This window comes from Triturus cristatus, chromosome 5_1, assembly GCF_964204655.1.
Source record: "Triturus cristatus chromosome 5_1, aTriCri1.1, whole genome shotgun sequence".
Lineage (NCBI taxonomy): Eukaryota > Metazoa > Chordata > Amphibia > Caudata > Salamandridae > Triturus > Triturus cristatus.
The window spans coordinates 161484499-161508516 of NC_140587.1; the positions used below are offsets into that span (position 1 = coordinate 161484499).

At 46.6% G+C, this 24018-nt stretch overlaps 1 protein-coding gene across 1 annotated transcript in view; it reads left to right on the forward strand.

The window, feature by feature from the left end:
- The first annotated feature begins 17183 nt into the window (after positions 1 to 17183).
- Positions 17184 to 24018, forward strand: part of LOC146830510 (uncharacterized) — a 95326-nt gene continuing 88491 nt past the window's right edge. Inside the window, exon 1 of the mRNA XM_085603752.1 lies at positions 17184 to 17374. Within this exon, the coding sequence (XP_085459878.1) occupies positions 17366 to 17374 (9 nt within the window). The 5' untranslated portion in view covers positions 17184 to 17365. The remainder of the gene's footprint in view (positions 17375 to 24018) is intronic.

A 24018-nucleotide genomic window follows, 5' to 3' on the forward strand; every position in this document is an offset into this window, starting at 1 on the left:
TTATTTGCTCTTAAATAATGAAGCTTGCTGTGGGATGCTAGTGGGAATTCCCTACATAGTGACTGTATCACAGAGAGTGGTTTGCTGTAAAAATGTCCTTTTCCCACCCCCGCATGTGCGGCTGGATGTATCCATCTGGCCTTCCATTCCAACCTTAAAAGCAGAGTTCAATAAGATGAGCAGAATAAGGGCTATATTGTCTCAAAAAGGAGTCGCGCTGACTTCTTCTTGGAAAACATTTGTCCTTCACGTAGCAAATACGCGCACCGAGGTGCAGGCGCTTTTGAATACTGACCTCCCACTTTATTTTGGGGCTCTGATTCAAACTATCTTTAATGCCTCGTCTACAAGTGGCTTGGCTCATTTTTTCAAAATTGTGGGCTCCGGCCTCGTGACCTCCTTCCAAACTATTTTTGGTGTGATCCCGGCCTTTTTTCATTCTATTTTTTCCAGCGTCTTTGGCGGTCTCCCGTTGATTTTGGCCCTCGTAGCAGGAGTGCTGTTGTTGGTCTTCTTACTGTGCAATGGCTGCACAATTTGTGTCACACGACAGCCTGCCACGGCTGCTGCATCTTCGTGACCGGATGCTTGAATATTATGGTACATTGCCACTGGCAACTTTAAGCATAGCCTATGGATTGTCCTTCCGGTTTTCCTACTTTACATGCGTACAACCTGTCTTTCATTGCCTAGACTGTCCCTTCCAATGGGCTCTGGATTTGTGCCTGTCAAACTCGGTGTCTCCCGCCCCGGATTATGATCGACTAATGAGTCCCTTAGCGTCTCATGAGTTGGACTGTTCTGGTGTCAGGATTATAGCCTGTGGAGCGGCACATGGAGTCCTTGGGAACTGGGACATCGGAACGGCTGCATATGACTTTCTGGCAAGAAGTTATCTTGAAGAACATGCCGGTTGCCCTCTGATGGTACTAGAGGCTCCAATTGTCGAGGAACATGTATGCTCATTTCCCTTATTAAACTGGATGGCAGAAACTTTTAGAGGACGCTCCAACGATTTCTTGTTGGAAGCTGTTGCTACTTACTGTGCATATACATTGATGGATTAACTGAGAGGTTGTCCGACTTTCCATTGCACAGATTTTTTGGGGGAATTTTCCAATTTATATTTTTTCCTTTTTTCAATAATTGGGGCACTATGTGCCTTGCCATTAATCATTCCATTCAAATTTTTTTTCCATTTCTTGTTTTTTTGTCTTTGAACTTTCACTGCACCTTTATATGGTTTTGACATTCATGCACTTAGTTCAGTTCTATCAAACTTGAACTCTGCGTTCCCTGATTGTATCCCTATTGGTTAGTGGTCCGATCACCGGGGGGTGTGGTGAAGGCTGCAAATTACATACACACATTGCTAAGTTAGCATAACCACGTTAGATGTTAGAAAGCCATCTTGCCGCTTCTGCTGCTTTTGCACACGATATTACAGTTGCATGTTATTAGTTGAAAACTGCTTGCTCGCCTTTTTCTTCACATGAGAACTGTCTGTTGTTCACATCCCTAGCCGTGAGCTGCGACCTTGGTCTGTACACTGTGTAAAAGAAACAGTCTGGGTCGCTAGACAATGCATGTTTTTGAGTTCAGGTTGATCGGCCCACTGTTTAGCCATAACACGCACGCAGCTGCAAATACCTGAAAGTCGAGTGCTTTTTAATATTGCAGGCTGCATGCTTTATACACATTCTGAAGAAGAGGTTTCCTAGGAGAAGACCACATCTGATCCTGTGATGTGAATCCACTAAGCTGATCTTTACGGTATGGGGTTCCCCATTCAAGCCTAGAGCCCTTTTATTAGTCTAATAATATTAGCTTATTAGTGAAGGGAAGGTGGCTGTAACCCACTGTCATTTATAATATGATTTCTACCTTTATTTTCTATGGTATTGTAACAATGCTGATGGTTTTGATATTAATCATTTGTCTGCTTATGTTAGCCAAAGTACTGCATCTTAGGACACGAGGTTTATAAAATAAACTCTTTAAACTTTACTGTGTCTTTGTTTACTCTTGTTGTGGACTGATATGAGAATAACTACGAACAGGTGTTTCCGATTCCCACCATTCCTGAGAGTACCATAAGTCGCTTGTTCTGGGTTGTCTATTCATTGGGACCTCCGCGATGATACGCATAACGAATGGGACACTGATGCTGGTCGGATAAGGGGTTCTGGGTTTTGAGGTGAGTTTTTGGTACACCACAATTCACTGAGGTCCTGGTTTCCTGCGCATAGTTCTGTGTATGAGCAGAATCCCTGCAACATAACGGAAACTGCATTTACCACAATGCCAGGGGCGAATCTTGCTGGGAGGTGAAGCGTTGTGCTCCCACCCCTGTTCCTGTTTAATAGTACTCCCGTGAGTCATTGAGCTGACGAACTCGTGGATGAAGCACGCGTTTGCCTGTGAAAGGTACCTGACCTGAGAAAGATGTTGACAGCATACTCAGCAAACCCCACATTTGAAAGACTGTAATCTTTACTGATGACGGTTAAAGAACCAGAAACACGTGTCTAGAGATCAGCACTATCTGCGCCAACTGTGGCGAAACACTCGAACACTCTTGAAGCAAGCAAGTAACTGAAACTGCATTTACCACAATGCCAGGGGCGAACCTTGCTGGGAGGTGTATCGGTGTGCTCCCACCCCTGTTCCTGTTTAATAGTACTCCCATGAGTCATTGAGCTGATGAGCTCGTGGATGAAGCACCCTGTTCCTGTTTAATAGTACTCCCGTGAGTCATTGAGCTGACGAGCTCGTGAATGAAGCACCCGCATGCCTGTGAGAGGTACCTGACTTGAGAAAGATGTACGCAGCCTACTCAGCTTACTCCACATTTGAAAGACTGTAATCTCTACTGATGACGGTTAAAGAACCAGAAACACGTGTATAGAGATCAGCACTATCTGCGCCAACTGTGGTGAAACACTCGAACACTTTTGATGCAAGCAAGTAACCGAAACTGCATTTACCACAATGCCAGGGGCGAACCTTGCTGGGAGGTGACGCGGTGTGCTCCCACCCTTGCTCCTGTTTAATAGTTCTCCCGTGAGTCATTGAGCTGACGAGCTGGTGGATGAAGCACCAGCATGCCTGTGAGAGGTACCTGACCTGAGAAAGATGTTGGCAGCCTATTCAGCAAACCCTAGATTGAAGTACTGGGTATTTTAGACCCAGCGGTGCAGGGGCACACACCCTATGACTTCTGGGTTCACCCTGTTCCAGACCTACAGAAACACAGAGTCTTCTGGGTGAAGTCAAAGATTCGTTTATTGGCTGCAGACCAATTACAGGTATCCTAGAAGTACAACAGCGTGTATGTTCTCAGGAGACTGCTGCAAATCATAGGAACGGGCTTCTCCTTAAATACAAAATATCATGCTTCAGGCACACATTCCTTGGTTTACGATATGGCCATTATAAGTATACATTACAAACGAAAAAGCAGAGTCATGATGACCATCCCACATTCCAGTTCGGCCAGCCCACAATGATTTACACAGTAAGGTTCAGATCCCACATTTGATGTCAATAGACCCCCCAATAAACATGAGCATCTCCTGTTTTGGGAAACAAGTCATAAAGCAGGAACAAGCAGGTGTGAAAGAGATTAGCCGGAGGATTGTATAGAATGAAAGGGTTTTATGACGGGTCAAGCCCTGATGCTAATCACAGGTGGACGGAGGAAGGGGAGCTCGTGAGACCGGTTTGACCTGGGGCAGCAGAGCCAGCTGCCCAGGTCACAGAGAAGTCAGAGGAGAAGCCCATGTACTGTGAGGCCCGTATTTACTCCATTATAGCCTATGTGAGGGCAAAGACAAGATGGCCACTGCTTCCAAAATGGAACCCGCGTAGTGAAGCAGAATAACGTGTACACAGTGCATTCATAGCTAGAACGATATATAAAGCACTCGTACATGCCGCATTTACCATTTGCGGTTTGCTAATACCAAGATAGACAGGGGTAGGGCCCTGTCCCCTACGCGGTCCCGAATATTAAAGTACGACAGACCCTCCTTTTGCCCTTACATAGGCAATCACTATACTCATCTTAATCCGAGTCTAGGTCAATGTTCACAAAGTCATGGAGATGTTGCTGTAGCATCATCCTATTACTTAGTTCGTCCCTCGATACAGGTTTCCTTACACATAAGGTAGCACAGAGACCACATATCGCAGGAGCACACTGTATGCACAGACAGAACAGGAAAAGAATGGCTAAGATCATTCCAATGACCATCAGAACTTTCCAACCCCAGGCAGATATCAATTCCCAGAACCACCCCACCAATGACCAATCTCCCTTATCCACGTGTATGGATTCAGATATTTTATGGAGTTTGGAGATGGCTTGATACACTGTTGGAGCATTATCTGGTATGAAAATGCAGCAACTGGATTGGATGACCTTGCATACCCCACCGCGGTCTGCAAGAATAACGTCTAGAACCATGCGGTTCTGTAAAGTCATAAGGCGATCCGCTTGGAGCTCAGCTGTCAGATTACCAAGGGCACCAGCCGTTACATTGACAGTGGATTCAACCACACGAGTCAGTTGTCTCAGGTTCCTACTATTGACCATAGGTCCCCAAAACGGCAGGAAACCCAAGAAGAAGTCTCCCGCTTCCTGGCCCGCAGTATCCTCCTTACTAATCACACCTCTCACAACTCTGGTCTTGTGATAGTCAGAGGCAGCAGTAAATGTCGGCGGTAGCAAGTTCGCAATATAACATGTGCCCGAGAAATCAGGGGGCAACCATGTATATGCTCGGTCATTACAGATGAAATATGTGCCCTTGGCAGCCAAAAACGCAGGGGAAAACTGTGACGGGAAAGTGTACGTTTCAGTACAGTCACTTCTTCCCAGTTGAGCTCTAGGATTCTGACCATTACCCTGTAAGCAGAACCGACCCATGTGGGGTACGACCCAGATTGGAGATGAGATTTTTCGCTGTCTTTCACCCAGACTAATACTATACCCCGTCGCGTTCCATCCTACATAAGGTCTCAACTCTTCTTTGGGAATGGATGAGTATGCATCGATATCCCTACTCATATCGGCAACTCCTTTTATCAAAGCCTTATTATTGGTGATAGGTCTGATGGAACGCGGTTGGCGAGGGGAGTATGTATCTAGAGCATAGAGAAACATGGTCTGGAATGCCCATGACGATCCATTGTAACTATACGGCAGCACCAGGTAGGGAATACCCTTGTTAATGGTATGTGGCATTAACCCACACACCCAGCAATTGGTCGTATTCATTACTAGTTGGTGCTGGTGCAAGAGCTGGATAAACGAGTTATTTACGAACTCTGATCGTCTGGTCTGTTCGTGCTCAGGCAAAGGGTGAAAAGAGTGAGAGGAGGCAGTAGAAAGAGGTATAGGCTGTTCAGTGGGTTCAATGGGCTTTTGAGCGGAGAAAAGCACAAATCCTACAATAAACATCATGATACTACACAGTGTAAAAAGGCACAAAAATACAAAACATTTACTTTTTACAATTCTACACATCCTTGCGTTAAAGTTCATTTCCTCAATCGGTCTCTCCATCTTAAAAAACTCCATCCTCTACTCGGGCCGCTCGCGGCGGATGAGTTTCTTCTGCTAAGGAGTATGCCTGTCAGTCCAGGGAAACGCCCTAGACCAACCAGAACCGTTGACCTAACGTCTTCGGCCTGTACCCCAAAGTCTTGGCACCGCGACCCTGCGGCAGAACCCGGATGGTGGTTCGAAAAACAAAAATCAAGAAAGTCCTTCAGATGGGAGAGCAAAAATGTTAAAAAGGAAATAGTGAGGAAATCTTTATTTGTCCATGGGCCTAGGTCTCAAATTATAGCGGAGACGGCCAGGTGCTGTTTGGTCTTGAAACAAAAGTTCAGGCTCAGTGGTGTCCAATCGATTTGATGGTGGCACAGCTTCTTGCAGAATATTGTCACTCTCTTGGTCTGAAACTGTGTCTTTTAGGCGTGCGTCACTGAATGGTACAAAACGAGGTACAGTGTCTGTCTCAGAGTCGGCGATACCCTCCTTGACCCACTGGTCATATGGCAGAGGCAAGGGGACTACTTTACAGTGGGTACCATGGATCCAGTGTTTCTTCCCTTTTACTCGCACCGCTGACCTTGTTGACAGGAATACAAGGTGAGGGCCGATCCAGCGAGGCTCGTCGTTGCTCTTACGCTGGAAATTTCGGACTAGCACCCACGTACCAGGGTTGATAGGGTGTCCAGGAGGTTCAGAAGCTTGGGGAAGAGTATCATGTACCTGTTGGTGCAAAACACGCAGTTTAACAGTCAAATCATACAGGTAATCGAGCAGTACTGGATGCTCTATCTCACTGAACTTCGTAGGCCTCGGTACACCCCATACGTTGGCCGGGCGGCCAAAAACAACCTCGTAAGGGCTAAGTCCCACTCGTGAGTGTATGGTCATTCTGGTGGACAGGAGTGCTAAAGGCAGAGTGTCAGGCCATTTAAGACCGGTGCTCGCCTGGATTTTGGCCAGCTTGAGCTTTAAGGCTCCATTGTAGCGTTCTACTAATCCAGCTAATTGGGGGTGATTTGCAGCGTGGAACTTCTGCTTTATCCCTAGCCCTTCACATACATTCTTCATCACTTTACCCACAAACTCACTTCCGTTATCACACCACACCATTCTTGGCATCCCAAACCTAGGGAAAAATTCCTTCACAAGGGCTTTGGCTGTGGATAGGGCAGTGTTATCTTTCAGAGGATAAGCCTCTATCCATTTTGAGAAAGCACAAACAACCACCAGTACATATTTCAGGTTGTTGCACCTTTCCATGTGAATAAAGTCCAGCTGCAAAACTTCGAATGGACATGATGGGGGTGCAAAGTGACCAGCTGGAGTTGGGGTTCCCCTACCAGGGTTGTACTTCAAACATACTATGCAATTCTTGACCACATTCTCTGCACACTTGGGAATCCCAGCATTCTGCCATACTGGAGCCAACAACTTGCATATACCTTTCGTACTGATATGTGCCATTCCATGTGCCATAGTAACCACTGGAAGCACATATGCATCAGGCAATAACCATCGCCTATGTTCTGTCAGATCAATCCAACAACCATTCTCATCCAACTTACCCATACTTTCTCTCCACTTGCTTAACTCTTCCTCTGTGGCTTCAGCTTGAAGCGACTTCACACTCTCTATTGTGTTCTCACACATCCCAACATCATTAACCCATCTTGCGGGGCCTGCAACATACATTCTAGTCTTCACATTCTGTGCTGTTTCTTTCGCGGTCTCATCAGCAAACGCATTCCCACGTCCAACATCATCTGTGACTTTCCTGTGCGCACTGCATTTCATGATCGCAACTTGCAACGGTAGGGTCAGTGACTCAAGGAGATCATTCACCAACTTGCCATTCTGAATTTTAGCTCCATGCGACGTCAGGAACCCACGCTCCTTCCACAGTCGCCCAAAATTATGAGCCACGCCAAAGGCGTACTGGCTATCTGTGTATATATTCACTCTCATTCCTTCAGATAACACACATGCTCTCGTGAGGGCGATTAATTCCGCTGCTTTGGCCGAATTATGTGGCACTCGTGCAGTTTCCACGACCGTGTGTAAAGTCGTGATAGCATATGCAGTAGTCGTGTCGCCATTAGGGAGTTTGAAACAGGAACCATCTACCCATAAAGTGCCATCACACTCAGTCAGGGGAGTATCTTTTAGATCTACTCTCCCTTTCGTGTCTTCTTCTGTTCTGAACAGACAGTCATGTTGCTCAATCTCATCTGAGTCTGCTGGAATTGGCAACAATGTGGCTGGATTCAGCGTATTGCATCTTTTTATGTGTATGTGATTTGCTAACAGTGTGAGCTCATAGCCTGATAATCGCGCACTAGTCAAGTGTTGTGTCTTGGTCCTATTTAATAATGTGTCTACAGCGTGTGGAACCATAACAATCAATGTATTGTCCATTACCAAACCAGCAGATTGTCGGATAGACATTGCTGCAGCAGCTGTCGCTCTCAGACAGCTCGGCAATGCCCTCGCTACAGAGTCCAAGGTTGATGAAAAATATGCGCATGGGCGCGGTCTGTCGCCAAAAGGCTGTGTTAACACTGACAACGCACATCCATCTTTCTCGTGAACATACAATGTAAAAGGCTTACTGTAGTCAGGGGTACCCAACACAGGTGCTGAACATAATGCATTACGCAATTCCACAAAACTTTTCTGGCATTCTTCAGACCATGGGATAGGATTCGGTGTGTCTTTGCATGTTAAGGCTAACAAAGGTTTTGCCAACAAGGAAAAACTAGGGATCCAATGCCTACAGTATGAAGTGATGCCCAAGAAAGCACGCACTTCTCTCTGTGTTCTTGGCACACTCAACTGTGCAATGGCTTGAATTCTTTCTGGGGTCAGTTTCCTTCCCTCCTTCGATAAGAGATGACCTAAGTAGGTCACTTCTTGTCGACAATATTGCAGCTTAGAGAGAGACACCTTGTGATGAAAAGCGGATAAATGGCGCAACAGTGACAATGTGGCTTCTTTACAGATCTTCTCAGTATCCGCAGCGATTAGTAAATCGTCCACGTACTGAATCAGGATAGCGCCACTAGGTAAAACAAGTGCATCAAGCTGCGATTTCAAAGCTTGACTGTATATGGATGGACTCTCACAGTAGCCCTGGGGAGCGCGTTTGAAGCGGAAGCTTCGGCCTCCCAGACTAAAACCAAAAATGTCTCTGCTCTCTTCTGCAATTGGGATACTAAAGAAGGCATTCTTTAAATCAATCACTGAAAACCATGCAGCAGAGGCTGGAATCATCGTTAACAAGGCAGTTATATCAGGGACAACCGGAAACTGTGGCACAACAATCTTATTAACCTCTCTAAGATCAATCACAAATCTGTAAACAGGTGGCTGTGAAGGATCCGTTCGTTTTAAGACAGGTAAAATCGGACTATTGCAAACGTTGCCTCTTGTCTCTTCAATCACGCCCTTATTAATCAAGTCGCTGACAATGTCTAACAATGCTTTCTGCCCTTCATTAGAGATCTTGTACTGGGGAATATGTGGCAGTCTGACATTAGCCTTTAAAGTCACCACATATGGCGGTATCTTCAAGAGGCCCACATCATTGGGACCAGTAGCCCAAAGTGCATCCGGAAGGGATTACAATTCAGGTGGCATTGTGTTTTTAGACAAATACATTGGGGAAATCACTTTCTTGCCTAATGTAAGTTGTACTCCTGAAGGAGAACAATACAGTGTAGCATGCAATCTTTTCAACAAATCTAATCCCAGCAAATTCTCACCACAACCTGTTGTTAGGATCAGGGGTGCTTTCAGCTCGCAAGGTCCAACAGAAAGTGACATGGGACTAGAAATCGGGTTCCTAACTGGGGCGCCAGAAAAACCTACTGAAACATTTATATCGCCAGACAAAGGTGCGCCAGGGAGTTTTGAATGCATGATTGAACTCTTTGCAGCACCAGTGTCTAGCAGAAAAGGCTCCGTTACATTTGCTGTAGTTACCTCAACATATGGTCCGCTCTGATCCACTGGCACTGAAACAACTCCCTCTCTCTGTCTATGGCTGTCCTAGTAATCATTACTTTCTGCATCACCGTCCTCTGCATAATAATCATTATTATAATACTGGGCCGTATTACTAGTCGCGTTAGCTTGCTGATCAAAGCTATTGATGGTACTTTGAGGCGGCAGAGGACGCGCATTCTGGGGAGCATTTCCACGCCCTCTGCCTCTAGGAGCTTGCTGACCACCCCTACCTCTTGCGCCATACGCATTACCGTTCCGCTGCATTAATTTAGGGCAACTATATTTATAATGACCTTCCTCTTTGCAGTATGAACATTGGTTGGGACCTACAGGAACACGTGGTTGATAATACCCGTTCATTTGCTGATTGTTCTGAAACTGTTGGGGTTGGTGACAGACACCTTGGGGTTGCCTATAATTATTCTGACCTCCACGTGGCGGATAGGCCTGCTGTAAAAGGACCTTTGTCTTTAGTTCTTTCGTTTTCTTTTCTGTTCTATCTTTCTCGTCTTTATCTCTATTTTCATAATACTGTGCAGTAGCCAGTATTTGCGCTGAAGAAGAAACAGCCCAAGAACTTTCTGAATCTTTTAACTTTTTACACAGGTCAGGAAGTAGATTCTGCACAAACTTATCCACAAACAACCGTTGGCCACCCTCAGTACTCATATCTTGCCCACTGTGGTCAATAAACGTTTCTTCAAACCTAGTAAAGAAGTCTGACACTGTCTCATCTTTCTTCTGCTTGCATGCAGATAACTTGTCCCAATTTACGCGCATCGCAGGCATTATTGTCTTCATATACGTAATGATTCTACCAGGCAGTTCAGCTACTAAAGGTTCTGGTTTCGCGCCACCAGTTTGTCTAGCATCAGCAGCAACAATGTTAGCCCATGTGTCCCCTAGTTCTACATCGTGATCTGCATTACGAATTGACCCCCATAGAGGCTGTGGAACAACATTACCAAACAACATGTCTATGTCGGCCAGATTCATAACGCATGACCCTGCCGTCTGTGACAACTCTTTATAATAACCTGCTGGGTTTTTACGGGGATCAGGCAATGACTGCTTAAGCGCTAACACCTCAGAGCGCTTCCATGGAACATGCACCCAAACACGCTGGAAATGCGCTGCCACAGCGGGGTTACCACCCGCAGCTGCAACCGCTTCCTTCCATACCGGGGGAACTTCTCTCATAGGGTATTGTCGCGCTTTTACCTTTTTCCCCACAAGGACATCTTGTTCAAACAATGACTGTTGGCAATCATCATTCCTAAAGGACAATACAACCGCAACTGCTTTATCTACTCAGCGGTCCACAATTATACCAGTTCCAAAATCGAACCTCACTCTACACAACTCCTGCGGGTTCGGATTTTTACCACTATCCTCCAATTCTTCACAGAGAATTTCGCACATTTTCTCGAACACATATCTCTGTTTTGGGGCATCCCACTGATGGAAAACGTTGACAACTGATTCCACATCATACAGTGAAGGGAAAACAATCCATCTACGCGCCATGTTATCTATTACCTTTTTCTCGTCAGGGTTAGGCAATTGGCTGCGCAACTGCTTACGCTGTAAACCAGGAGTCGCACCAGACGACTCAAAGAGAGGCGACATTAATGTAGTAACCACATTAGCTAAGCGCTGTCGCGCTGAAGGAGAATCTGAGGCGAAAACAGGGGGATAAACAGAGGGGAGAAAAGAGGATGTAGAAACAGGTACTGGAGTGGTGCAAGGAAGAGTGTCAGAAGAGGCAGCTGCTGTATTAAGCAAAGTCGCAGGAAGTGCGGGGGCAGTTGGAAGCACAACTGGCGGTCCTTGAGAGGGCTGCGCTACATGGATAGGAACCGGCTGCAAAGCAACTGGCGGTAGCGGCAAGGCTTGCAGTATATTGACTGGAGGTGGCATATTCACAAGCTGGGGAGGTGCCGTGGCATTTTGAGCATATGGGGGTGGCAAACTCAACAAATGTGACATCAGGGGATCTTTCTCCTTTTCTTCTAACTCATTCTGCTTAGAATGTGGTAAAGCTGGGTAACATTTGTCAATCCCTAACTTGCGCTGCCTGTGCAATTGCTCACTCATCTGCTCCTCTTCATTGTCTTTAAATTGTACAGCTGCTTGCATTACTGTCATACCTTTCTCTCTCTTATTCTTTTTCGCTAGCTTAATTTCCTTTTGTTTGGCTTCCTTTCGCCATAAGCGGAAAGAGTCAAACATCGCCGGCCGGGCTTTCTTCTAAAACAATTTAATTTCCAAATTATCTAAAATATCGGTATCGAAACTACCATTTTGGGGCCATTTTAAAACACCATCTTTCCTGGTGTAGTGGATCCATACTTCGTTATATGCAATGGGGCCTACGCCATGTTTTACATAGAGCTCATAAGTTGGAGTTCCAACCGGAGGAACCGGACATGATTCCTCTAGCTGGAAATCTTTTCCACAACCCAAACAGAATAATCTACCAAATATTCCAGAACCAGGCATCTTTGCTCACTAGTCTAGATCCAAACGTCAAAGGATTATCGATTACGATATTCTCGTGAATACACGAGTCCTCTGGCTTTGGCGTTTGCAAACTCCAAAGTACCAAATTACCAAATCAAACGATCCCGAAGGATACCAAAAACAAATAGGAGACGCTCCACTTATACTTAACTGAATATTGCTGATCGATGGCGTCACCAGAAGACTCTCTCGATTGTTTCGCTCTCTCAGATTCGTCAAGGGTCCAAAACAGGTCGATTAATCAGGGCAGCAGTCCTTCGTAGCCGTCGGGACGCGGAGAACCTCGCAGAAAAGACTTTCGGACCACGTCGACATGCAGGGGTCGATGAAGTGGCGGCCTTCCTCCGGAATTTCCACACGAAGCTCCTCACGAACCTCTGGCTTGGACTGGTACCGCTGAAATCGCCCCACGTTGGGCGCCAAACTGAAGTACTGGGTATTTTAGACCCAGCGGTGCAGGGGCACACACCCTATGACTTCTGGGTTCACCCTGTTCCAGACCTACAGAAACACAGAGTCTTCTGGGTGAAGTCAAAGATTCGTTTATTGGCTGCAGACCAATTACAGGTATCCTAGAAGTACAACAGCGTGTATGTTCTCAGGAGACTGCTGCAAATCATAGGAACGGGCTTCTCCTTAAATACAAAATATCATGCTTCAGGCACACATTCCTTGGTTTACGATATGGCCATTATAAGTATACATTACAAACGAAAAAGCAGAGTCATGATGACCATCCCACATTCCAGTTCGGCCAGCCCACAATGATTTACACAGTAAGGTTCAGATCCCACATTTGATGTCAATAGACCCCCCAATAAACATGAGCATCTCCTGTTTTGGGAAACAAGTCATAAAGCAGGAACAAGCAGGTGTGAAAGAGATTAGCCGGAGGATTGTATAGAATGAAAGGGTTTTATGACGGGTCAAGCCCTGATGCTAATCACAGGTGGACGGAGGAAGGGGAGCTCGTGAGACCGGTTTGACCTGGGGCAGCAGAGCCAGCTGCCCAGGTCACAGAGAAGTCAGAGGAGAAGCCCATGTACTGTGAGGCCCGCATTTACTCCATTATAGCCTATGTGAGGGCAATGACAAGATGGCCACTGCTTCCAAAATGGAACCCGCGTAGTGAAGCAGAATAACGTGTACACAGTGCATTCATAGGTAGAACGATATATAAAGCACTCGTACATGCCGCATTTACCATTTGTGGTTTGCTAATACCAAGATAGACAGGGGTAGGGCCCTGTCCCCTACGCGGTCCCGAATATTAAAGTACGACAAGATTTCAAAGACTGTAATCTCTACTGATGACGGTTAAAGAACCTGAAACACATGTCTAGAGATCAGCATTATCTGCGCCAACTGTGGCGAAACACTCGAACACTCTTTGCAGACAATTAGAGTAAGGATGTATGATGCAAGATGTTTTTGCTTTTCTAGCAATTCTAGTTTTGTAATGACTGCTGAAATTTTCGTAATAATTATCATCATCCTGATACACATGATTTGTATGGAAACTATGCATGATAACCAAATATAGTAAAATACCACTAATATATGGGTCTACTGCTTACGGGAATGAGGGTTGGGCTCTGTATTCACAATACCCCTGCAGATAAGATATCCTCTGATAGGGTTTTCTGACCTCTAACACTCTGCCAGTTCTCCTTTTCTCTTAATAGGGTGCAATCCATACTTTTCCTCCTAGGCCTTTGAAGTTTTACCAGGTGTTTCCCTCTAAAAATAAAACAGACCAAAATACTGTCTCTTTGCTCTGAACAATTCTTTTAAATCTGGTACAGGTTACATATTGGGATATATTTCAGTGTAAGTGTAACCCACCGCCTCATTACTCAACTCCTTACTATGGCCTTCTCAAGACATTATAGAATCCATAAATTCCCTGATATGTCTCTTTAAATCTTGTGATAGAAGTTTTAGAATAAAGCAAACTGCACACATCTTGATTTTACACCATTTTTTCCTGGTTTCCCACTCTGGGGTGGGAAGCAGGACCTTCACCCCAAAAGTATCTCCCTAACAACCGGGGACCTGTGTAATTTGCCATTTAAGAGTGGGCTTATTAATGAAGCATGCCACTAAATGTGGGTGCGAGTTCAGGGTCCCTTAAAAAGGGGATTTCAGATTGTTGAGGCGGTGGGTATTATTATGGAAATATATCATGGTTAATAACCTAAACCAGTTTTTTAAGATTCGAGCAAAGTATAGAGACTAGGGTGTTCTAGCTGTAATCATCATCGGGTTCGGGATGACACGCCCTTTGGTCTGTTTTGCTACTGTCCTCTCACTTCTTCTTATTTTTAATGGATGTATGTATCCTTACCTGGACGAGTATCTCCCATCTCCAACTCCATCAACAGAAGTGGCAAAACAGCATTTTCAACCAATGAACTTTCACTTGCTTGTGGAAGTGCAGGAGCTAAGGATGGAGTTTGCTCCGCGCAAACCTTGTACAAACTGGAACTTACGCTATGTCCACTTTGATGGACCGTTGTCTTGAACTGAGGCTAATATCATAAATTCAACAGTATTTCAATGAGGGAAACAACCTTATCAACGCGGTCATTACATCGTGTTACCTTTAAAACACGGTTGTTAAAACGGGGGCGTTGTTACATCGAAGTAAATTACAACACAAGTCATTACAATGACTTGCTCTAGATGGCGCTCTAAACTAAGGAATAGTATAATATACTATTCCAACACCTTCCCTACTGTTGCACACACTGGTGTTGGAATAGTAAATTATACTATTCTCAAGTCCAGCGCACCATCTCGAGCAAGTTGTTGGAACGACTTGCGCTGTAATGGTACTGCGATGTAACATCGCGGTCATTGTGACAACCGCATTGTAAACGCATGTGATGTAATGGTATATATTCATTATCCACATTTGTAATAATATTAATAATAATCCACACTTGTAAAGCGCGAACAATCACCCGTAAGGGTCTCTAGGCGCTGGGGGCCGTCGGGAAGATTAAGCAACGTATTGCCCAGAGTCACACGGTGCTGGGCTAATCTGCCGCAGGCGCAGGGATCGAACCGTGATCCCCGGAGTCAGTCGCCCTGGCCGCTGCGCCACACCTCTTCCTCAATGACAGTAGTGCAGATTTACCCCCAGAGAAGCGACAGAGAAGAGTAATTGTGCAAACTATGAAGATTTGTTAACAAATTACAAAAATTGCGATGAAATTATAATCTAAATCAAAATGTTTATTAATAAATCAATTGTCACCTGAATACGGATTCAATTTGGCAAATGCAAACACACATTATTAAAGACAGCATTTGCAAAGTGAGATGAAGTTCTGTTCCCTTAAGGGAAAGTCCCTAAAGCTAAGCTACGTTTGCGAGTCAGCTGGGAAATTCTTTAAAGCAGCAAGTGTCCCAAATATAGCATTGAAAGCCGAACCAAATGAAGGATCCAATCAAGAAAAGGAGAAATGCACTTGCTCTAAAAAGTAAGTCTATGAGCAGAAAATAAAGGTGCATTGGGTCTCAAGAGTGATGCGCCTGCAAAAGTGTTACTCTATATAATACTTTATTGTTTATGGTTAATCACAAACCTTTGCAATATTAGAACAACAGATACAGACAGATAAGAATAACTGAATTCTTGCAAGTGACACAAAATAACATGTAAACATACCCAATTATGCCTGCAAAAGTAGACAGGGGCAATTCTCTGATTAACCAACTAAAATCATTTGCACACAGTTAAAACCTGAAGTTTTGTCTAAGGGATGTAACCCCTTCCAGACGTGCGAGTGACCACCAGTCCCTCCTGGCCTTCCTCGTGCACCCCTTTTTCCCCATCTCAATAAACGCTAGTTGAATCACTGTTGGTGCATAACGGCCGCAGTTTATTCAAAAACATGGAACATAAACATCTCACTTTAATGGTCTTGTACGCTCCATGATTGTAATACTTCATCATATCTGTCATCTTTATCAACAGTCTGATTAACTGGCCCAAAAGTCTTGCATTGCTGGAGTCGTGCCGCAAGCACGACGTAACGCCAGCAGGGCATTTTGAAGCCTATACTCATTGTACTGCGTCGCTCCTTACGCCTGCTTCAAGCAGGCGTAAGGTTTCGACGCAGTGGCGTCCTAAAAGTGGTGCAGGTAAATCTTATAGATTTCACTGCGTCACTTTTATGAGGTCTTCCTGCGTGGGAACGCCCACCCTGCATACATTATACCTGACGCAGGTATAATGAGACGCAGGGATTTACAACGTGATCCATCTCCCTAGATGCATCACGTTGTAAACGTGTCACAATGTGACACAATGTTTACGACGCCGCTGCGTCACAAAAGTGACGCAACGGCGGCGTAAAAGTGTAGCAAGGGGCTGGTAAATCTGCTCTTAAGTTTGCAGTCCGAGGAGGTCTGTGCCTGGATACCCGCGCGGGTGAAGATGCGCTTTGCAAAGACACATGAAATAATGCTACGGCTCCCTGCTGCGCTTTATTACCAACAAAACAGTAGCGGCTCCTGGAGGGAGTGCTGTGGTGCAGAGGCGGGCGGGGGAGGGGCAGGGTGGGGGGTAGTAAACCACAGCATAGGGCTGAACCATACGCTCGTCTACGAATGCCCCCTAGGGGTGGGAAACTGCAAAGGAAATTTCGTCCATTACCTCTGAAAGGCTGGTCTGGCTGAGGGGGAGCCATGGCCCGGGAAACTAAGAGTAACTCCAGAGGCCCCCTTTATATTACTGAAACCTGTACTTCTCTGCTTATAATTTGAAACCTAGGACTACAAGTCCCACAATGCAATGAAAAAGCCACGTCTGGATCCGGTCTTCACATCTGACAGCTTGACCTTTTCACAGGAGAGTTGGATACAGGAAATAAATGCCCTCTTACAATTGATGTTAAACTGATGCTTTGTAGCAAGGGACCTGGGAGTAGTTAATCGACACTACAACTCCCAGAATCCACTGAGGTATTAAAGTGTATCCCAGGACTATAAAGATGGAGTGAATCACAGGTAATAAATACAGCGCCACTTGGTCTCCTTGTTTGTAGAAAGGATTCCTGCATGGCACAGCTGTAGTGTTTGAGTGTATGTGTTTGTTGCAGCCCCCAAGGCTCTCTGTGGCTTGCTCAGCGCCTCGAGGGAGAGGGGTGGCCTGGTCACGCCCCCTCAGTTATTACTCACCCTCCAGCAGCTGCCCCAGTAAACTGGCTCTGGTGTGCGGGGTGCTCTCTCTGCGGACAGGACAGGCCTCGATGCAGCAGCGCCATGGAGCAGGTGAGGGCCGTACAGGAAACTCCGGAATATTCCATTCGGAGTGAAAGAGAGTAACTCTCTCCTCCCTCACTGGGTCATTCGTGCTACTCGTCGAAAAGTGCGTTGATACCTCGTCAGTGGTAGCAGGCGCTGTATAAATGAAAATTAACAATTGATGAGAAAATATGTTTTCTGTTCCCCTTTTTCAAGCGGGCGAGCCTTTCCCGTGCTGTCTTTCTTTTCTTGGTGATTGTTCTTCGAGGGGCCATCTAGAGAGCGGAGATAATTGGGGCAGAGCTCTCACGTTATCCAGGCCCATGAGTGTTTAGAGCGTCCAGTTCAGGTTTATGGTCTTGAATTCTGGGACTTGTAGTTCTGTTTTTTAGTTTATTACAAAATCAAAAGTTCAGGTCCTAGAAAACATCTCACGGACGGAGCTGGGAAACTTGAGAGTTCTCTGGGGCGAGGATAGAGCCCCCCAGACCTCCACAGGCAATGGGGGGCTTCTGGGGTTTTAAGGGGCTCAGCTGGACGAGCTGATGTCAGTTACATAAGAGGAGAAGCCCCAGTGGGGGGCATCCCCGGCGAGTCCCGCTCATCACATCCGGTGAAATTATAGGTTGTGTGAAAGTAGTCCAGACTTGGAAACTTTTTCAGGGGAGGTGAGGGGGACAATCTATTTTCGTGTCCATGCCTTCTGTAAATGTATTTGCAGTCAATGTGGGTGTGATCGTGATAGAAACCAAACCCCAACGGGCTATCACCCCGCTCTGGCAGGAGTCCACCCAGGCCTGTGTTCCTGTTGTTTGGAGGCTTCTCTGGACCGTAAACCTCTGCGTGAGGAGGAGGTCGCTGGAGCACCCGGGAACAGCCGACTGCAGGATATTTTATGGATAAACAACAAAGCATTGATAGCACAAAGAATCTTGGAATACCTTGAGACCTCGTTGCTGAAGAGAGGCGGCGCCATTGACCGATTCTGTCGCACCTCTGGGCTGAATCGCGATATCTTCCTGCTCAGCGGGCTCCAGGAACATGCCGCTCTTGCTTCTGGCTTTCAAGAGAGAAGTCCAGGCGCAGTGGTTGTGTCTGTGCCCTGGCAGTGTGCGGTTGCCCTGGCAGTGTGCAGGTGCGCGCTCTTGCAGTGTGCTTGTGCGCGCTCTGGCAATGTGTGGGGGCTCTGGCAGTGCGGGTGTCTCAGCAGTGTGCGGGTGTCTGAGCAGTGTGCGAGTGCCCCGGCAGTGTGCGGGTGCCCTGGCAGTGTGCTTGTGCGCGCGCTGGCAGTGTGCTTGTGCGCGCTCTGGCAGTGTGCTTGTGCGCGCTCTGGCAGTGTGCGGGTGCCCTTGGAGTGTGTATTGGGGGCTCTGGCAGTGTGGGTGTCTGAACAGTGTGTGGGGGCTCTGGCCGTGTGCGGGGGCTCTGGCAGTGTGTGGGCTCTGGCAGTGTGTGGGCTCTGGCAGTGTGTGGGGGCTCTGAGCAGTGTGCGGGGGCTCTGGCAGTGAGCGGGTGCTCTGGCAGTGTGTGGGGGCCCTGGCAGTGTGTGGGTGTCTGAACAGTGCCAAGCTAGCCTAAGGCACGGGTCAGCTTTCACTTTGCTCTGCTCTCTTCGCCTGCACAGAACGTGAGGCTCGTGCCTTGCTGGTGCCCAGAGACTTCATCTTTTGTTGACCACAACTCGTTAGTTTTGGAGTCCTATGATAAGGGCTCTAGTAAAAACATTGAATAAACGAATAATGTAGGGGGAAGAGGAGAGGTAGGAAGGAACCAGCAGGTCAGGTGTCTCTCCGGCAACTCACAAACATGGGGCTACAGAGATCACAGTCACCATCATGCTCGGCAAACTTGCCTTCTGCCACCCTTATCCTCCTACTAGGGGAGCCCAATCCTGACATTGATATAACGGGGACCCAGCGTGGGGTGCGGGTGCATCCTGCGACTACCAGTCAGTTGTGTCTAGTCTTACCTGGGATGGTAGCACTGTGTCATGCTGCTGAGCAGGTGATTATAAAACAACATAGAGATCTCGCAAGGACACTTGCGACCTGAGTCGCCTGCACAAGAAAACAGGGGAGTCTGCTGGAAATGGTGAAATCAGGAGCAGGACGACTGAGCATTTACGCACCGGGATTTTTAACTGTCTTTCAAGGCGTCGGGCTAGCTGCAGCTCGCTTGTGAGTGTCATCTGGCCAGGGGTGTGGAATTTATTATAATATCTACTTGTCCATGGGACAGGTTGCTTCATAAATCTACTTGTCCTGTAAAAAAATCCCCGTGTCCCTTTGGTGCCCCGTAGTGCAGCCATAGCAATCTTCTTAATAAAGAGCTCTGATTATAGCCTCCTGATTATGCCAGGGCTCATACAATAGTAGGGTTTGAATTCTAGCAATTCCCGCATTTTACCACCTGTCACAGATCTACATATTGGGGCTAGAGGTAGCGGTAAGCAATAGTTCCAGGATAGGAATGCGCTTTGGAGTCTGTGCAAACCTATTAACTTGCAAGTTGTAGGGGTTTTCACCAGCTCTTCTCTAATATTTTCCCATACTGAGAGAGGATGGAAATGTACTCCTGACAAGTGTAGAAAGAAATCTTCCACGGAAAATAAGCAGTTGGAGTCAAAGTGAACTTGTAAACGCTCAACAGATTTCAGCATGAGAGAAATCTACACATACGTGTTTACTTGTGCTAAAATGCAGTTCACAAATGTTTTTCTAGGAATGTGATTTTTCCGGCCTACTTCTGTCAATTATTGTGAATTCATGCAAGCTGTAAATCTGCACTAGTGCAAGAGCATATACCATGGGTGCACTTTTGTGACTTTATTTAAGAATTAGGCCCCAAATTAGGTCTTGAGTTTGCCAAGACCATGTTTTAAAATTACAATTATGTCTCTCTCTCTATCTATAGTCTGGTCTCACTGTGAGTGACCGCATTCTGCTCTTCCAGAAGGAGCATATCGGTACACAAAGTAGCTTTTTCAGTGCCAGAGACTATTGTGGTAATGTGTGCTTTTTGAGACCAAAACATATTTTTTGCCAATGTTCTTTTCAATGGCGAGGGCCTGGCAGCTCCCACAACAATAAAGTTTTGCAATACCATATCAAAACAAAACAAGACAAGCATTGACAAAACCAAATGGCTGACCAGAAATATCAGACCTGTTGGCTTTGCCAATGATTGTTTATTTTCAGGATTCCCTTGATCTTGTTGAAACTGATTGCACTGATTTTCCATTATGAATATTTTTGGGGAATACTAGCATACATCATAGTATCATTTTTTTGTGTGAACATTTAATTTGAAAGCAAAGACATCAATCTTGCATTCAAGCTTCTGCAAATAGTTGCATCTAATCAGAAAGACATCTGGGAACATTATATGTAGCCTCACATTGACATAAACTTTGTAAACATGTGTATGCATTTTTATACTGGGACCACTATGATTGCATGTACTTTAGGTACACTCCAGATTGGATTCTGGGATACCCTTGTGAGTCCCTAGTATATGGTATACTATATACCCAGGGAATAGGTACCCCAGAGGCCTACCAGGGGCTGAAGCATGTATTATGCCACCCCTGGAAAGCCCTCCAACATGACACCACAGGTCTGCTACTGCAGGCTGGGTAAGGTGGAGCATGCACCCCTTACTGAGGTATAGGTTCACTACACCTCACCTATCACTGCGCATAGTAACCTGTCAGTCACCCCTATGGCAGGCCTTATCAATCCTGAAGGCAGGGGGCTTGGTTTTATGTGAGAGGGTGCTCAGGCATGAGCTGAGCCCCTTTGCAGCCTTCGGAATCTCTTCTCTGGGGTTGTCAGTGGTGCAGCCTGACCATATACTCTTAAGTGTATTATATCTAAAACAGTTAATTCTAACTTTGGACTGGCTACACGAAAACATGTTGTGTTTGTTATCAAACACCTTGGATTCATACCCCCATTTCAAATCCTGATGTGAGAATATGATCCCACCCTTCTAGAGGGAGAGACATGGCAATACTGGTATACCCGGTAGAAACTTAACAGAGCCCTGGCATCACAAAATGGATGCTGCAGCCACAGACACGGGTCTGGCCTCCTGCTGCTGGCCGAAACTCTGGCAGGGGAGGCCTGGACAATAGGTTTCCTGTCACAGGGAGGTGTAACCACCTCTCAGACAGGCTTATGTGTATTGGGGCTGGGTGGGAGCACTCTGAGTGCTTTGAAGTTCTACACTGGGAGCGCATTTGGTGTCCCTGTGCATAGTCAGCTCAAACCGGTTCAGGGGCTTCCAGCCCCTGCTCTTTTGTGCGAAACTAGTCAAAGGAAATGGGTGTAGCCACCCCTCTTTCCAAACCCTCCCATAGGTGGGTCCCCAGAGTTAGTCCAACCCCTTCCTTAGGTATAAGTAAGGAACCCTTTATAACCAGAACTTTGTATAACCCTGGACGAAACTCTGAAACTGAATCCTGGAACTTCGACGCTCTACTAAAGACTAGAGGACTGAAGGAATCTCCCTTGGGGTCAAGGAGTGACTCCCCTGCTTGGCAGGCACCAACGAAGCATTTTGCCCGTCTGCATCTCCCAAGCTCCCGCCGGACTCCAAAGTATTTGCAGCCCAGGAAGAGGATTTCTAGACATCTCAGAGGCCGACCCGAGTCCCCAGCAAAGCTGAGACTCGCAGCCCTCGTGAGTAGCGTGGAACCGGAACTCCTGGTCACCGTGCACTTTTGCAAGTGTATTGAATTCTCGACACTTCAAGAAGTCGTGCTTGGGGTTACTTGTAGCCCCCACCTCGAGCAGAGAATCCACAGAAGATTGTCAGCCTGGTCACCCCGAGTGACCCGTGGGCTGCCATTTTGTGTTTCTTCTCGAGGTCCTGGTTGGTCCCTGAGAGGGTAACTTTGAATTTCTATGGGCTTCCCTGGTTGCTCCAGACATGCCCTGACTCCCTACCAAGTGGTGAGTCCCTCAGACCTTGCTGGTCTGCACCGATGCATCTTTCTCCTTTCTGCGTGGGTTGCTGTTGCCTAGGCTTGTTGTGTCCAATCCGGGCACCAACGCTGCAGCACTCGACATCCTTTGTGGGTCAGCTCTAATCCAGCTCCTGGTTGTCCTCGACACCTCCTGGTCCTCATGGCTGAAGAGCCAAGCTTCACGTCCTTCACCTGAAATCACCCGACATCGTGGGCATCTGCCTATTGTCATCCTGGTCACTGGCTAGTGACCCAGACTCTGTCCCCTCTGCTTTCAGATTCTTCTCGACTTCGATCCAGGCTTGGATCTCTTCGGACACTTCCCATCTTCCCGGCAGCAGCACCTCTTTGCCAGCTCCCCTTGAAATCGACAACGTGACCCGATACCATTTGACACCTATGCACCCGGCTTCCCTGGGTGAGGTAACACAAGTACTCCGGTGCTCCCGTGGGTGTTGACCCTAGAACTTCCTAAGTCCCAAAGGGTTTGGTCCTGACTCATTTCTAAGTGTCCCTAATCTTTAAAAAACTAACCGCGACTTTCCCCATAGAAGCTAACTGGATCTCGCGGCTGTGTCACTACCTTGGGTGGTTCCTTGGGGTCCCAGCGATTCTACAGGCTCTAGGCCTTGTGTCTAGTTAAGTCGTGGTTCTTATACCACTATTTTAGTATATGGTTCTGGCTCGCCCTAGGGCCTGACGTGTACTTGTGCTATTTTACTGTCCTATTTGAAGTATTACTTATGTGTTTTGACCTCTAGTCTCATAAAGAGATTAGGAGGGTGTGTTTAAAAATAAATACATATATTTTATATATACCTGGTGTGGTTGGCTTTCATTTAGCCATTCAAGAGATTATAGACTGGTAAAACGAGCTAGGATAGCTTTCAATAAAGGTTGTCTTTAACCTATCATCAATAAGGGGTTGTTTGGACTGGTACAGGGTGCCCACTATAACTAGTGGACAGCATATAACAGGCCAACTTCTCACATTCACCACAACAATATTTCCTGGGAGTCGGACTATAAGAATTCCACACCCCTGATCTAGTGAATCTTTCAACCATAGATCTAAATAGGGAGGAGCCACTTATAAACGAACCGCCCGCGGCCCATCTTTTTGTTCTATTATCACGATGAGCATGTGAGTAAAAACAGAAGATCGCCTGGCTCATTGCTCATGCTGCAGCTCGCCATTTGGTCCACTCCCACGCGGTGCCGGCCAGCGTGGTGCAGCGATGTGGCACTGCAGAAGTGAGTATCGTGGAACTGCAGCTGTGCACTGCACCCCCAGGATGCTTTGTGTTCACTGTGGTGCCTGGTCAGGAACAGTTGTGTGAGTGCAGGCCGGCCAGCACTAGGAAGCTGCTACAATGCATGGTCCACCCTCTGCACAGTTTCTTTCACGCTTATTGGAAGGGTCTAGGTTCTGTGACTGACCAGGCCCAAGCCTTTAATATAATGGCATAGGGAGTCCTTTCTAGGAAAGGCTAATCTTCCAAGCCTGGCTTTATCCATGGGCACGAATCAGCCTTTGGTGAAGAACTTCATTTCTGCCATTCCTGTAAAACTAAGATGTGGGCCTCTGACAGACCCCTGGGGACAGAGAGGCTGGGAGAGCTTTCCTAATGAAAACAATGGTGACCCCAAGGCCCATTCAGACGTCCCCCCACCCCCGAAGCGATTCCTTTCTAACATTTCA